The 16,182-nt window shown below is 33.8% G+C and overlaps 1 protein-coding gene across 3 annotated transcripts in view; it reads right to left on the reverse strand.

Moving 5' to 3' along the window:
- Nucleotides 1-2,333: 2,333 nt before the first annotated feature.
- The window catches only part of LOC149786257 (EEF1A lysine methyltransferase 1-like), an 82,601-nt gene continuing 68,752 nt past the window's right edge, over nt 2,334-16,182 (reverse strand). For all 3 annotated transcript variants that reach the window (XM_089976645.1, XM_089976644.1, XM_089976643.1), the window contains 4 exons: nt 13,555-13,722; nt 10,227-10,309; nt 5,868-6,145; nt 2,334-3,955 (listed from right to left, as the gene is read on the reverse strand). In XM_089976645.1, coding sequence (XP_089832771.1) covers nt 3,819-3,955; nt 5,868-6,145; nt 10,227-10,309; nt 13,555-13,716 — 660 coding nt within the window. In that variant the 5' untranslated portion in view covers nt 13,717-13,722 and the 3' untranslated portion in view covers nt 2,334-3,818. The remainder of the gene's footprint in view (nt 3,956-5,867; nt 6,146-10,226; nt 10,310-13,554; nt 13,723-16,182) is intronic.

The following is a 16,182-nucleotide window of genomic DNA, read 5'->3' on the forward strand; positions in this document are numbered from 1 at the left end:
TATAACAATACTATACTGAAATACAAATTGAAGAAATATAATAGTGTTATTGTATTTAGACTATAGCAAGAGTTCATGACAGAATCCAAGCTTACCATTTTTAAATAAACTGCTGTCAAATATCTTTAATTCGACCACAGCTGCTATATGGGATGATGTCTTGAATTAAAAAAAAACATACTACATAAACATGGAACCTTCACTGCTGTAATTTAAATTCAGAAGCTTGGAGGACATAATTTCTTTTGAAAAATCCAAAGTTGTCTAAGAAGCACCCAAGTACCAAGAATACAAAAACAGCAAAAAGAAAATAGTAGAGAGCAGATGTAGCCGAGATTTTATTCAGAGATGAGTTGTATCCGGAAAAGATAAAGGTGTGTGAAATTCATGCATGCAAGAGGGCCCTAAATGATATATGGGGTATCCTCACCTTAAGTTTGTATCAGAATATTGCAAGACACAAATGTCTTTGCCAAAAACATCAAAATGTAGCCCTAACTCTTAAATCCATGAAATCAGCTGGAGTCAATGTTCCCTTAAAGTTGTGAATTCATAAGGCAGGTTGATGAAGCAGGCACCCCATTGGATTTCCCAAACAGATTTATGGCTAAAAGAGTTTACCATGAACAATGAAAAAAAGTCATTTTTAGATAATAGAAAGAAATATGGTTGGAACAGATATCAACATACATTCATGAAAACGTTCCATGAGCAGACACGATTTTAAAGAATATGTTCATAAGGTAAAGCAACAAAATAGGACAACTGAAACCCAAAAGATAACCAACCAATACATCATCTCATAGCACAGATGGATTTTGCATTGAATTTTAGTTGCACATCTGCAGATGAAGTCCAAAGTGCTTACTGGAATTCAAATGCTGTTATGTTGCATCCAGTTGTTTACTTTTAGAAACAATGGCAGTACAGATTGCAGAAATTACATGCTTGTGCCAGATGACTTGAACGGTTTATGCTGTGTTGAAGAAACTGATTCCTTAAATAACCACCACCATTATATCAAAGCTTCAAAAGATTCATTATTAGACCGACAGTCCAATTTCACAATCCCAAAATAAAATGGCTTTTTTATAAACCTAATATCAAATCACCCCAAGAAATTTGTAGAATCTGCAGAGTGGAACTTTTCTGAGTGGACACGAGAAGGGGCCTTGTGATGGTATCGGATGTACTGCTAAAAGGATAGCAGATCTCAGTAAGGATCAGCAAGATCCAGCAATGCATCCTACATTTATATTTCATCAAATGAGTGTACGGATGCATGACAAGAACTTGATACTCTCAAGATGCTCATTCCAGTAAAGTGCACAATGCATATATATATATATATTATATATATATATATATATATATATATATATATATATATATATATATATATATAGATAGTGTTGGCTGCTTCTATTGGCATTATGAGAAGAAGAATAGCATCTTGTTTTTGAAAACTGCTTGAGTGGTAACACTGTGAGCAAAATCGTGCAGGAAGTGCAACCACAGATGAAAAAAAAACAAACATCAGCGAACATGTTCTGAAAATGACTGGTTAGCATTGTTTATGAGAATGAGTAGTACACTGGGCAGTGGTTGAGGTAGACATGGTAATTGTCTTGTATCATTTCTTTGACAATATGAAGGCATGGGAACAAATGCCCCCCCCCCCCCTTTAAATGGCCAATCCTGATTGGAGTGTTTACAGATATAATTCTGAAGCTGAAATAACTAATAAAGATTTGCAGAAGCAGTCATAGTTACTAGATAGATAATGAAGTCACAAAAACTTCTTGACATTATGCATAAAGTAAAATTTTACAATGCAATTTCTCTAATATACATTACTGATTTTCACATTCACTTTTGAGCATGAAAATAGGATGACTTTCAATATAAAAGCATTGAAGCTTGTTAATTAATTAACAGAAGAAATAAAATGAGTGATATAAAATAATGATATGGACAGTTGTGTCCATTTGAAATTAATAAAAACGTATTTCAATATTAAAACAATACGATTAGACTTAAAATAAAACTTAAGATACTATTATAGTTAATATTGCAAATGTATTACCAGAATTTACATTTTTTATGAGAGTTTACTGTTGGTAGCTGTATTTCATGTTTATTTTTTCAAAGAAATCTATTCATGTAATATACATTTACCATTTATTGTAATCTACATTACTGATAAAAAGTCAAATAAATCAAAATAAATTTCCAAAGAATGTTCTCATGGTAAGTCCTTCATATTGAAATTTTACTCACTAATATTCATGGAAGGAGTTACTTGGTTTTGTGGTGTCTGATATAAAAAAAAATTAAAATATTAAAGTCTTTCAATGAAAAATGTACTGTACCAATAAGACAGTAGTGCGACATAATTATAAGAACCATGAAGAAATCTTTACTCTTTACGTTTTTCTGACAATTTCAATACATCTTGGGAAATGTGTTGATGATACTTTATGAAAAAAAAATTGCTCCTTGTGTTCATTGTGATTTTATGTGGTCTTTTATTTCAGGGTCCTACATAATGTAAATTCCTTTTTTCTTTCACTCCTCTTCTGATAACAACAATTCAGAAAATGGAAGTAATTCACACACAGGAAAATATATGGTTTTTCTCACTTTCATCTTTTTGCATATTTTTCTTTTTAGCTGGAACTTTATTCTGTGAATAGGTGTATACCGTTTTTTTTATCCAATTGATAAATGACCTGCTAGCTTGTTCAGGTTGTATCAATTTATCTGTAACCTTCACATCAGTTGTAATATAGTGAAAACCAGTCCTTAATAATGCTGTAGTGGAATTCTGTGTATTAAACTTTCTGCCTGATCATTTTTCATCTTTCCAAACCTTGGAAGGAACCATGGCTGAGTGGTTAAGTGTGCCAGACTTGTAGTCAGTGGGTTTCTAGTTTGAATCCTGTCATGACCAGCCTAGATCAAGTGTCAAGGTACAATTCTCTATACAAGACACTTTATTCCCATTGGCTTTGGCGAGATAGTCATTCATGTGCTAATACATGATTCAATACATAAAACAATATTTCTTTTGTTCCCAGTCACGATAACCAGGTCTACTCATTAGGTTATCAACAACAATGAAAACATTTTCTTTCTCACAGTTAACATTTATTAGAGAATTTTGGGGTTGATAAGAAACATTTGATCCCCCCATCTCTAAAACTGAATTGATGAAATTTTTTTAAATTTTTAACTATTACATAGCAAAAACAATGTAGGTGTTTAATCATGTGAACCATGCTGCCTCAAGTGTTTGATAAGTTTTGCACCTGTGATTGAATTCAGTGGTCCCTTACTTAAAGTCCCTCATTTTAAAACTGCCTATTTTATACTATGGATATGGTTCTATTAAATTAGTAAAATAAATTGTATTGCTCTCTAATATAGTACATTTTGTTAAGTTCTTGGCTCATGAAACCCAATTATAATGTGATTTCACATCATTAAGTGCAATATTTCTCTGTTGTAAGGCTCTTTAAGGATACAGCATTGGTGCGACACCCTTAGTACAAGGCTCCCTCTTAGCACTGGTCATTTTACCATTTCCATTAATAGCATTATAAAGAGGGTATACTGGACATTAAAAGTCCATAACAGTGCAGTGAAATGAATTACAAGTAATACATAATAGTTCTGTATGACGTCATGGAGTCATTCATACAGTATTATCTCTTATAAAAGAAAAACTGCATTGTTGGTGTTGGGCAACAATAAAGTGTAGTCAGAAACAATGAATTATTTATTTTTCATACATGTATAGTGTTTATATCATCATATCAGGAGGTGTCAAGATGATCACACTGAAAATTAGTGAAACAGGCAAACTGATTCTGCAGTCCATTAGCATGTCTGGGTTGAAATTTGCAGGGTTTCACTTGTAATAACTTAAGTGCTAGCTCTTCCATTACAGCACCTGTATAACAAAGATAGCATAACACATTAAATTAATGTTACAAAAACACCATTCAAACTGAGAAAGAATTTTCAATAATTGTCCATGGTAAAAGATGATTCGTTTGTATTCCACTAATTGATGTAACTGGACTTCAACATCTCTTTCTAAAGTAAGATGAATTGGTCATGATGACTAGAAATCAAAAATGGCAGATGAAACTCAATGTGAACTGATTGGGGTAAATACCAGTGTTGTTTTGATGATGCTTTACCGTCCACAGAATTTTTTTATTTGTTTAATGATTTTAATATATTCTCTATTGACAGGTTGTGCTTCTGGTACTTAAGTGAGTTATTTCTATTTGGACATTTCTTTAACATTACTGTTAAGCTGTGCGCATCATTCTATTGTTGATTGCATGACCCTGTTATATCAAATTAGATTTTCAAACTTACATATAAATAGCATTGCTCAGAGGAATGAATCTATTCAGAAAAATAAATGAATTTTATTTCTCAAGGAAACCTATCTGCAACAGACTCGGGCTGTGAAAATGAACATGGCTGTAAAAAAGGGAAAGATTAAAAAAATGCTAACAAAAATTCAGGAATGTGTGGAAGAAAATCAGTGAGTTACGAAAGTATATTGCTTTGTCATCAGTGATATACAGGTTATACAGTATCAAGCATAAACCAGCATTAACTCATTATCATTAATGCCAATTATTTTTCTACGTTAGTTCATAAATACTGCATTTCAATGTAGTATGTCATGTTAACATTTAATTTGTTTCCTCTTGAGATTTCATTTTATGACTGTGTTATCTGTGTATTAAAGAAGACTCTCTTCAATGCTTTCAGTGTTCGACTCAAACTTTAAATAAGTTTTAAAAGTGTGCTGTTTTTTCCCCTCAGGTATAAGATTTTGACTCTTCGTCTTCAAATTTTAATTATTGGAAATTTCAGCCCAAGAGTTAAGGACCCCTTAGTTTTAAGTCATAAGAGGAACCATGGTAACTGATATGATAGGTATGTAAAAGAAGGACTGGCATATCAGAACCAAAGACAAATACCTTTATAGGAATTCGAGCATTTTATCGTAGCTAGAGCTTATGAAAATGCTACATAAAGCTGGTGACAATTTTCGATATGGAACCAATGAATATTATTGTCTGGAAGTTTATCAATACAAATTCAAAACAAAATTCTGATACTCACACACACGAATTGATAGTTTGCCTAACTGTATCCATATTATGTGTCAGTGTAAGATAGGAAAATTCCATTCAAGGTCTGAATGTTGCAAACAAGGCTTTGCTGAGTGTCTAATACAGTATTCTGATCCAGAATGTATAATTGTCCTATTCTACAACAATACATTAAGAAATATTTTTCACACTTTCTTGAATGAAAATTGACAAAATCAAGACAGTGTATTGTGAATATTGATGCTGGCTGTGATCATAGTACATCGAGTGATGAAAACTAATCCAGTCACATGCTGAAAGAAGGGAATATCATCCAGCAGTGTTCATTTGGGAAGCACAATCTACATAATGATAATGAACAAGGACATCTATTGACGACGAGGTCCTATTGTTCCGAAATCCAAACATAAGTTGGTTTAAATAGGCAAGATATAGTGACACACGGTCATCCAAAGTGTATTTCAATTCAGCCCTGATGCTAATTTAATAACTTAAATCAACACACACATACTTCATACAGACTTGATGACCACTGACAGATCAGGTGGGAAGTACCTCAAGGAGTACCCTGAAATAGCCAGTTCATTTCACATATAATAAAATAAACCCTCATAGTAAATGATTTAAAAAAATGAAACACACTGTAATAAAGGGATAATGGAGGAGTTAACTTTGCCAAATGCCAAGAGTTAAGAAAGACCCTGTATGAGATGCTAAGCTTACCTGTACAAAGTATAATCTTGTCTTTGGCCAGAAACTTTACAGTTAATGCTGTTTTACATAAACACTCATCAGAAAGAAATGGAGGATCTACCAAAACAACATCAAAAGTATTCTTCCATTTCTCTGGAAGATTCAGAGGGTCTCTGTAGTCGTAGAATACAAAGTCTTCTCCAAACATTTTGAACCGTTCATCATATTCTAAGCATTTCACATCACAGTTGCTCTTGTCCAGCTGTTTTATCTTCTTGTAAGTTGTAGGGGCACTTACACATGCAATACTGAAATTTAAAGATTGCAAGTTTGACACTGTAAGGCTAGATCAAAAATTTTGTTTTTGCCTTCTGTTGTTCGCTATTCCAAAAAAGGAGGTGGGAAGTAAGAAGCCACTTTTACTTTTCTACGCACTTTAATCTATCAATGCAAGAATCACTGGTTCACCTGAAGTGCAAATCAGGTCCATGGTTTACAGTTAAGATTAACTAATCACTGAATGAGGCAGCATGAAGTGCAAATCAGGTTCATGGTTTACAGTTAATTAACTAATCACTGAACAAGGTAGAATGAAGTGCAAATCAGGTCCATGGTTTACAGTTAATATTAACTAATCACTGAATGAGGCAGCATGAAGTGGAAATCAGGTCCATGGTTTACAGTTAAGATTAACTAATCACTGAATGAGGTAGAATGAAGTGCAAATCAGGTCCATGGTTTACAGTTAATATTAACTAATCACTGAATGAGGCAGCATGAAGTGGAAATCAGGTCCATGGTTTACAGTTAAGATTAACTAATCACTGAATGAGGTAGAATGAAGTGCAAATCAGGTCCATGGTTTACAGTTAATATTAACTAATCACTGAATGAGGTAGAATGAAGTGCAAATCAGGTCCATTGTTTACAGTTAATATTAACTCATCACTGAATGAGGCAGCATGAAGTGCAAATCAGGTCCATGGTTTACAGTTAATATTAACTAATCACTAAATGAGGCAAAATGAAGTGTAAATCAGGTCCATTGTTTACAGTTAAGATTAACTAATCACTGAATGAGGCAGCATGAAGTGCAAATCAGGTCCATGGTTTACAGTTAATATTAACTAATCACTGAATGAGGCAGCATGAAGTGCAAATCAGGTCCATTGTTTACAGTTAATATTAACTAATCACTGAATGAGGCAGCATGAAGTGCAAATCAGGTCCATGGTTTACAGTTAATATTAACTAATCACTAAATGAGGCAGCATGAAGTGGAAATCGGGTCCATGGTTTACAGTTAATATTAACTAATCACTGAATGAGGCAGCATGAAGTGCAAATCAGGTCCATGGTTTACAGTTAAAATCAACTAATCTTTATTTAATGAGGTAGCATCTGACATGGGTCATCTTGTTTAAATGACCATTTTAGGCTTTGTCAGTTATATTCCTTCATCCAATATATTGGCTCAAGTCACTGTCGAGATTTCATTCACTTCAGTGTACATTACTCCAGGCACTGTTACTATTTTAGGTTCCATCACTCCGAATATTTGCATTGTCCTCGGCATAATGGTTGGTATGTAGGGATATAATAAGGTGAAAAAAAGCATAATGATCACTCGAAAAGCATAATGGTTGGCATGTGAGAAAACAGAGAACAAATACAGGCTGTTTGAACTTGCACGAATGGAGGTTATATACTTACTAGTAAACACCCACAGTAAAAGAAGATTGATGGATACTTAACTTTGCAGTGAGAAATATTTAATATTTTCAAATGTTTAAAATCTAAACATATGTACATACAAGCATTACATAATGAATGCCAAAAAGAAACAGAAAAACACAGTGTGTACCATATATATATATATATATATATATATATATATATATATATATATATATATATATATATATATACGTTTTTGGATGGGAATGGTGGCATAAAAACACTTAATAAAATTAAAGTGACTGTATTTGATACATACTGCAAACATCAATAGTTTGCAATATTACCCACAGATTTATCAAATATTTTATATGCCACTCTTATAAGACAACCCCTACTCTGTATAAACTGAATTTTCATTTTAAAAACTTACAAGCGATTATGTTCAGTAAGCATTTATAACACAATGTTGCTAGTTGCAACATCACATTTCTTTCTTTGAAGTAACTGGTCAGAAGACAGTAATAAGCAAGGCCATGTTCAGTTATGAGATCAAAATGATGTAAATAAAATGGACGTAATTCCAGTGGTTTCTGTAGGATTGTAACAGATGCACAGAGGTGAAAATCTCCAATAATTGATTGAGTTCTGTAATACTATATTTTTATCTGCTTTGCTAGTGAATGATACAAAAATTTACACAGTAACTGAAAAAAACAAAAAAAATATGTCACTGTGAACTATTTGTAAAGGACTGCATTACTCAAATGCACTTGTCAAGTTTAATGACAACAAGCAGTTTTATTAAAGTGAAGTTAAACGCTAAAGCTTGGAATCTGGACAGGAGAACAAAAGTACGGTATGTATTCCCTTGAAAGTCAGGTCCCTCTGCAGATCTGGGTCTATGTAGATTGGAGTAATCATAGAACAAACAACAGACCTTGATCTGCTGAAACATTGTGCACTGGCAGACCAGGGTCTATCCTGTTTGGACCTGGCTTATAAGCATGCATAGGCAGGTTACTATGACCTCTTATCTTAAGTCCATGCAAAAGTTCAACACTATAGCTAGTACCACCAAACACACACCAACAATTACAAAATCATTGTTTAATAGCCTTGGTGTTGGTACAGGTACATTATTGCTAACTGAAGATTATTAGTCAAGATGTATGGCCTTAAACTAATGTCAAGAAACTATTATTTTCCTCTAAGACTTGCCATGCTGATCACTTCTGACCTTTTGACTCAAAAGTCCATGAATTTCTTTACTATTTTTAAGACCCTAAATACCATCCATACATAATATTTGGACATAAAACTTTCTCTAAAATAAAATTTGTTATGCAAACTCATTTTTCTTGAAGCCACTAGGGCTTGATCTCTGCTCAAAAGGCAATATTACTATTCTATACCTTAAGTGCAAGCTGTCCACAAACTCTGGTCAAGGTACATGATGAAGAACTAAAGTTATAATATGATCCCACTTCCTTTTTCAGTGACTTTACGTTTTGATATTTTTTGCTCTCCAAAATCAACAGGTATCTTTTTTACCTAATGTGCAAGTCATCCACAGCTTAATGAAGGTATCTGGTCTAGAACAACAGTTTTGTGCAGAAACTACTTTCTATTTCAGTTAGTGACCTTGACCTTTGACCTAAACATAAAAAATTCTCTTATTTACCCAAAATACAAGCCTTCCACAAAGTACGGTCCAGGTCTGTTATGAAGGACTATTATCATGTGGAAACCATTTTTCTTCACTGAGTCAGTGTCTCTGACCTCTGACCACTTTAAAACTAAAATCAGAAGACTTTTTTCTTACCTTTAAATGTAAGCCAATCACAAAGTTTAGTACAAGTAATGTAGAACGAATGGAGCAGAAGCCATCATCTTCTTTGAGTTGCAGTGACCTTGACCTTGAAACTTTCTAACTCTGAAACTAATAAGGTTTTTTCTTACTCCCAGTGCAAGCCATCCAAAAAGTTTGGTAACATTTGACAGTTGGAAACTCAAGTTATTTTGTGGAAACTATTTTTTCAGTCACAGTGATGATAATTTTTTTTTACCCCAAAATCAAAAGGGTTCTTACTTACCCAAAGTGGAAGCCATCCACAAAATTTGGCAACTGTTAATGATGGGCAACTAGAGTTTTGTGCTAAAACCAATTTTCTTATTTCAGTCTAAGCATCCTTGACCTGTAACCTTTTAACCCTGAAATATATATATGATTCTTGCTTTATTCAAAGTGCAAGCAATCCATATATTTAGGTAACCATATATTGTGGAGAACCTGAGTCATTGTGTAGAAACCTTTTTTCTTTCAGTCACAGCACACCTAACATTCAAACACTTAACCATTAGATCAGTTTTTCTTTCAGTCACAGCACACCTGACATTCAAACACTTAACCATTAGATCAGTTTTTCTTCCAGTCACAGCACACCTGACATTCAAACACTTAACCATTAGATCAGTTTTTCTTCCAGTCACAGCACACCTGACATTCAAACACTTAACCAGTAGATCAATAATATTCTTCCTTAAGTTACTCTATGTGCAAGCTATCCACAAAATCTGGTAACTACAGGAAGTGGACAACTCAAGTTACAGTGTGGAAACAAAAATGACAACAGATGGACAGACAACATCTTAAAACAATACACTCCACCTGTTCTATGACAAATTTGATATCTTTCATATTTGTTTTACCGTCCATTTCTCCCTGCTGCATCCAGTGCAGCTTCAGCAAGTCTAACTGCAGAATCATCATCATACCAAAACTGGCTCAACTGCTGAAAATATAGCAAAATAATACATTTAAATCTCCAGTACTGGGTTTGGCATGGAACTTAATCACAGTATCCCATGCATTATTCTGAAACACCCCTTGTGAAAGTTAAGTTACAGTAACCTAGCTTTCTTATGTATGATTTTGTAATTTTCAAGTAAACCTCTGAGCCAATATTTTGTTTTCCCAGAAAATCTCTATGACAGTTCATTTATGCAACTAGATCAAGGTGTTTCTTGAATCATACTGATATTCATATGGGGAATGTATAGTGCTTTGATCACTGTGATATCCAGAAAGGGAATATACACTGCTTCAATCATTGATATCCAAAAATTTAATATATATTGCTTGAATCATTCTGTTATCCATAAAGTGACCACACATTGCTTGAATCCTTCTGATATATCCATAAGGAAAATATACTGTACTTGAATCATTCTGATACACATAAAATGAATATACATTGCTTCAGTCATTCTGATATCCATAAATATAACTGGCACTGCTTAAATCAGTTTGATATCCATAAAGTGACAACACATTGCTTGAATCATTCTAATATATCCATAAAGAGAATATACAGTACCTGATCCATTCTGAACTCCATAAGAAGAATATACACTGCTTCAGTCATTCAGAATCTGATATCCAAAAGGAGAATATACTGTACTTGAATCATTCTGATATCCATAAAGTGTCCACACATTGCCTGAATCCTTCTAATATATCCATAAACAGAATATACTGTGCTTGAATCATTCTGATATCCATAAAGTGAATATACATTGCCTCAATCATTTTGATATCCATAACTTTAATATACATTGCTTAAATCATTTTGATATCCATAAAGTGAACATACATTACTTGAATCATTTTGATATCCAGAAAGTGAATATACATTACCTGAATCATTCTAATCTCCATAAGAGGAATACACTGTATACTCAAGTTGTAACTAAAATGGCTAGTCCAACAATGCAACATTTAGAACCTAATATTTATATCTGAGACAGTCTCTGATAACTTCAAAGTCCATGCCTACATTGTACGACTACTAAAATGGTCACATCTACAACCAAAAATTTCAATTGGCAAATTAAATTATCAGCTGGTTTCTTTTAAGCATCTTTCCAAATTGTATACAGCTACAAGAAAATCATGTCAAAACTTTATAATTACAATATGTACCATGTATTACTCTAAAAACATATGGCAGATGTAATTTAATTCACAGCATAATCCCTTTCTGATTGTGAGACTGCCATTTCCTACAGTAAGTTGTCATCTTTACATGTGATTAACACGGCTTATAGTCTATGAATGACCAGTCTGATAACTGTGCAATCAACCTCAGTCAGTATGGTATGGATCCAGAAAAATGGAGACAAATGTGGACAATTTAGTTCACAGCAAAATTACTGTCTATCAAACTACCATAAATGTAAGGCTATATTAATGAAAACTGTCTGAGGAAGAAATAAAAATTAACACCCTTGATCAGTGAACTTGCAGTCAGGCAATTTTAAGAGAAATGTTTTAGTGAACTTGCAAAGAGCATTTTAATCACAGGCCTGATGCTGAAGCAGATAAAATAACTGTAAACTGCTCCATCAGACATATCTACATATAATATAACAATTAACTGTATAAAGTAGTTTAACTATAATTTTTAAAGCTGCAATGACTGTATTTTTCATAAGTTCAAAACTGGTTTTAATGTACAAAATCTATCTGGCTTTTATTTTTAGTCCTTTCATGAAGTTTTAGTAACACTGGTTAATGAATGAGTGAATTTCAAGCATATTTATTCTCATGGAGTTTGCAATTTTTCAATTATTTCAGTCTATTACAGGATATCCACATGTCTAAATAGTTGAACAGAATGATGGAAAAGAAACAAAAGTAAATAGTTTGACAACTAATATGGGCTATTCATATCATTAATAACAACATGATTTTACCTCAGAATGACAATTTTAAAGTATGATTTATTTTCAAGATAGATTTGGAAGTGATGCACATAATTTAATTCAAAAATATTTTGTATATGTATGCTACCAGTCCTTTAATTGTTTAAGAAATTGGCAAATGCTTTACCTCATCCTGAAATTGTGCTTCGTTTTGAATACCCCTGAATTCTGAACTGTTGAAGCTAATTTTGAACTAAATTCTAACATCAAATTCCAGATTGCCACCAAATATTTTCTGCCATAATCACAAAGATTCATCATTCTAGGCAATATAGCATGCACATAATATGCCAAAAATGCATGTGACCATGAGGTGAATGCAAGAACTTAACTAAAGCCAGTAAGTGTGGCAGATTATAGTGATATCTAGCGCTGGGGCATCATGTCACATTATCCTGACACCAGGCCACCCAGTCCTAACACTAACCTCTTATTGCTGAGAGCCTAGCAAGGCAGCTATTAGTAACATTTTCATAAGTCTTTGGTATGACTCAATCGGTTCCAAAGAGGATAGCCTAATCACTTAGGCCAACAAACGATTTGCAAAAAGTGCAGAAATTGAAATAGGTATTGAGCTAAATGCAAAAATTTAACTTAAGGTAGTAAAGTGTGAACAGTGGCCTATGCTTGTGATAAGGATGTGTTACTAAGAACAATTATAAAATCTGACTGAGACTGGGGAAGTAAATGTAACCAACAAAATTTAAACAAAGTCAGTGAAGGATAGAACACAAGTCATTATGACCTACATTTGTAGTGACCATGCCACAATAACCAAATTGCATTCCTTCATGATTTCATGCATAACAGTATTTATACAGTGTGCAAAAGACCCGAGCTAAACAAAAAACTTAAACAAAAAAATGTATAGCTAATGTACATGTTTGTATTAATTTAGCCACATCCATCCCATCCCCTCCCCTGGAGGTAACTGTTAGAAAACCCACCCAAAATGAAATCCTAGGACCCGTGAATAAAAAAAATGGTCAACATGTTCATATGGGTGTACTCATGTATATGCTTGTATCTGTGTGAACAATGACACCAGTAGTACAATACTATCTCTCTACTTCATAGATATAAACTAAAAAGCAAGTGATTGCATGAAAATCATGTGTACAATTTTCAAGTACATTATTTCTGCATTAAATTCATCTTATGTTCTGTATTCAGAAAATTCCACCCTTTCCTCAAAGAGGTGGAGGCCCACCTAAAGTAGAATAGAAACTGTATATAAAACCATGACTTGAAACAGTTGTAAAAAATGTTTTACCCAGTTTTCCTGTAGGTCTGTTTTGAAAACATCCTCAACACCTAGTGCATTTGTTACAATCTCTTCATTCCTAGTTTTCTGCTCTTGATCTTGATAGAATTCATGCAGTGCTGCTAAGGCATGGGCAGACAACTGTGGTGAATCCTCATCACTGTCTGACATCTTTACCTGAAAAACAACAATTATAAACCAAGGTTAACTTGATAACATCTTGATTAAATGTTCCGCTCTGCAAAAGAAAGAGTTTAAATTTCACAGGTGACTTGTTATGAACATAACCTACTGAAGCTACGGGTTTAGAATATTTTGCTTTTGTTGTAAGAAGGTAATGAAAGAGACAATTTTTTAAAGTAAGAGAGAATTCTGAAATCAAACCATTTAACAAGAAACATGAAAAGTGGATATCATCAACTGCTCATATTTATTGTTATCTTATAACAATAAAAAAACGTTAAATTGCAAAACGAAAACAATGAATCAGTGTAATAAAATCTTTGTTACAATTAGAGAAAGAGTGCGAGAAAATGAAATGATTTCACCTGCAAAAAAAGATCAGAAAAGGGCTCAACACACTGAGAAAATCAACTACTGTCTCAACTACTGATCCATGAATTAACATTCAGAAAAACACTTTAGTATTGTTGTCCATATATTCAGTTTGACATATTTTTTAAATTTAAATTCCACAAAAAACATTCTAACACAATATGAATACGTTACAGAAAATAAAATGCCCTAATATTGCCAGGTAAATATAGGTTGGATTGTTAAAACATTTTGTACTTTCAATTTTTTTAAAATTCAGATGATGAAATAAAGGCAGTTTTCCCTCAGCATCAAACAATAGTCAGAAATACTAAAAGTCAAAATATTCCTTTGATATGACCTGCATTTCTATTTAAGATCCTCAACTGTAAATATTTTTACTTCCTGCGCTGTCTTTCAAATGGTCAATGTGTGATAAAATGATGTAAAATAGTCTTTTTCAACATAACAGCACCATCCAATGTACATGTGCAAAATGATGCAATGTTGGTGAGTTGAACAGGATGTGAGTACGATTGCATCAGCTGTAAAAAATAATTGGCTACACTTACCTTGATAGGTGATGCAACATAAAAAAGATGGGATAAAGAGAAACTATTTTTTTCTAGTAAAATATGTTTCTTCATGAATACTTACCCAATCATAATACTTTAGGAGAACTACTACTACCTCAAAAATCCAATCCTTCAGATAAAACATTTAACTAAAAAAAGCTAAAAGTAATCTGCCCATGTAGATGACAGTTGGGAAGAGTTCTCTCCCATAATATAGAAATTGGTGAATAAACCCCAAAATATCTCCGCTACTACTGAAGTATAAGGCATGCTCTCTATATGGATGGAAATGCAGGGAGGCTTGGAGGATGTATGTGTATTATGAATGGGCCTGTATTTGTGAAGAACCATATTTTACGATAAAAAATGAGCTTCTTTAAGTGCGTTACACAATCCTAATACCTCTGGAGATTAGGTATGAGATGAAGGATGGTACATCCCCTTACCCTGGAGATGCCAGTTCACTAAGGTATGTAAGACAGTTTCGAGATAGACTGAGTGGAGAAGAATCCATCTGTCAGAGTGATTTCAAAAAGGAAACATTTTCCCTCCCTCAAATCCTGCAAAAGACAAGAAACCACATCTTATGAATCTGTCGAATGGACCTGTTGCAACACGGCTATAGGTCCCACCTGACTGGGATGAGCCCTTTTTGGCTGTAGATCTCACAGGTAAAAACAGGAGAATGTGGACTCAGATCTCAATCCCACACCATGGATAATATCAGAGATCAGTTCTGGTCAAAGGTAATGCAGCACTGCCTCTTGTAACTGCTCTAACCTTGTGAGCCAAAATGCATAACAATTTCATTCGAGTTGATCTCCCTCAACACAACAGCATGGTTGTTTTAAGATATCACTTCAAGGCTTGTACTGGATCCTGTAGTAGGTGGTCTTGAGTGCAAGTGTCCAGAGTAGACCTTGATTTTGGTAAAAATTTCTGGTTACCCATTAATGGAAGCCTGTTCTTGACGATAAAAAAGGGAATTGTCACTGTCTGCCACTGTTAATGCAATAAGGACATAGGTCTTGTATGAAAGTTAAGCCAAAGATGCCACTGAAATCATTTCAAACATGGTATTTTGTTTAACCAGGTTAATACCCATGTCAGGTTTCACTCGGGGCACAGGGCCAAACGTTTTGGCCATGTATAACTGAAGTTAGAGAACAGGTAGGATAAGTCTTTGGTTTGTCCAATATCCCTCTTCCATGATGACAAAAAGTGTCAGCGAATGTGGAGCGGTAACCTTTGATTATGTCACTCACTGAAAAGCCAGAGCATAAAGTTATCTATTTCAGGTAAAGGTGCCTGTAGTAATAGAATGTGTTGTTGTGTTCACCACAGTGTAAAAATGTTCTATTTGCCTTCGTACACATCCAGAGTGAAAAGCCTTCTTGCCTGAGTGATTCTCGCCATGACTGGTTGAGAGAACTCTTTATTTCTGAGGGTCTGTTTAATATGATCCAGGTATGTCGGTTCTGTAGCTCTGGATTTAGTGTGAAACAAATGCTGTCATGGTTATCTGAGT

The sequence above is a fragment of the Sinohyriopsis cumingii genome, chromosome 12 (assembly GCF_028554795.1).
Source record: "Sinohyriopsis cumingii isolate HCF-2022 chromosome 12, ASM2855479v2, whole genome shotgun sequence".
Lineage (NCBI taxonomy): Eukaryota > Metazoa > Mollusca > Bivalvia > Unionida > Unionidae > Sinohyriopsis > Sinohyriopsis cumingii.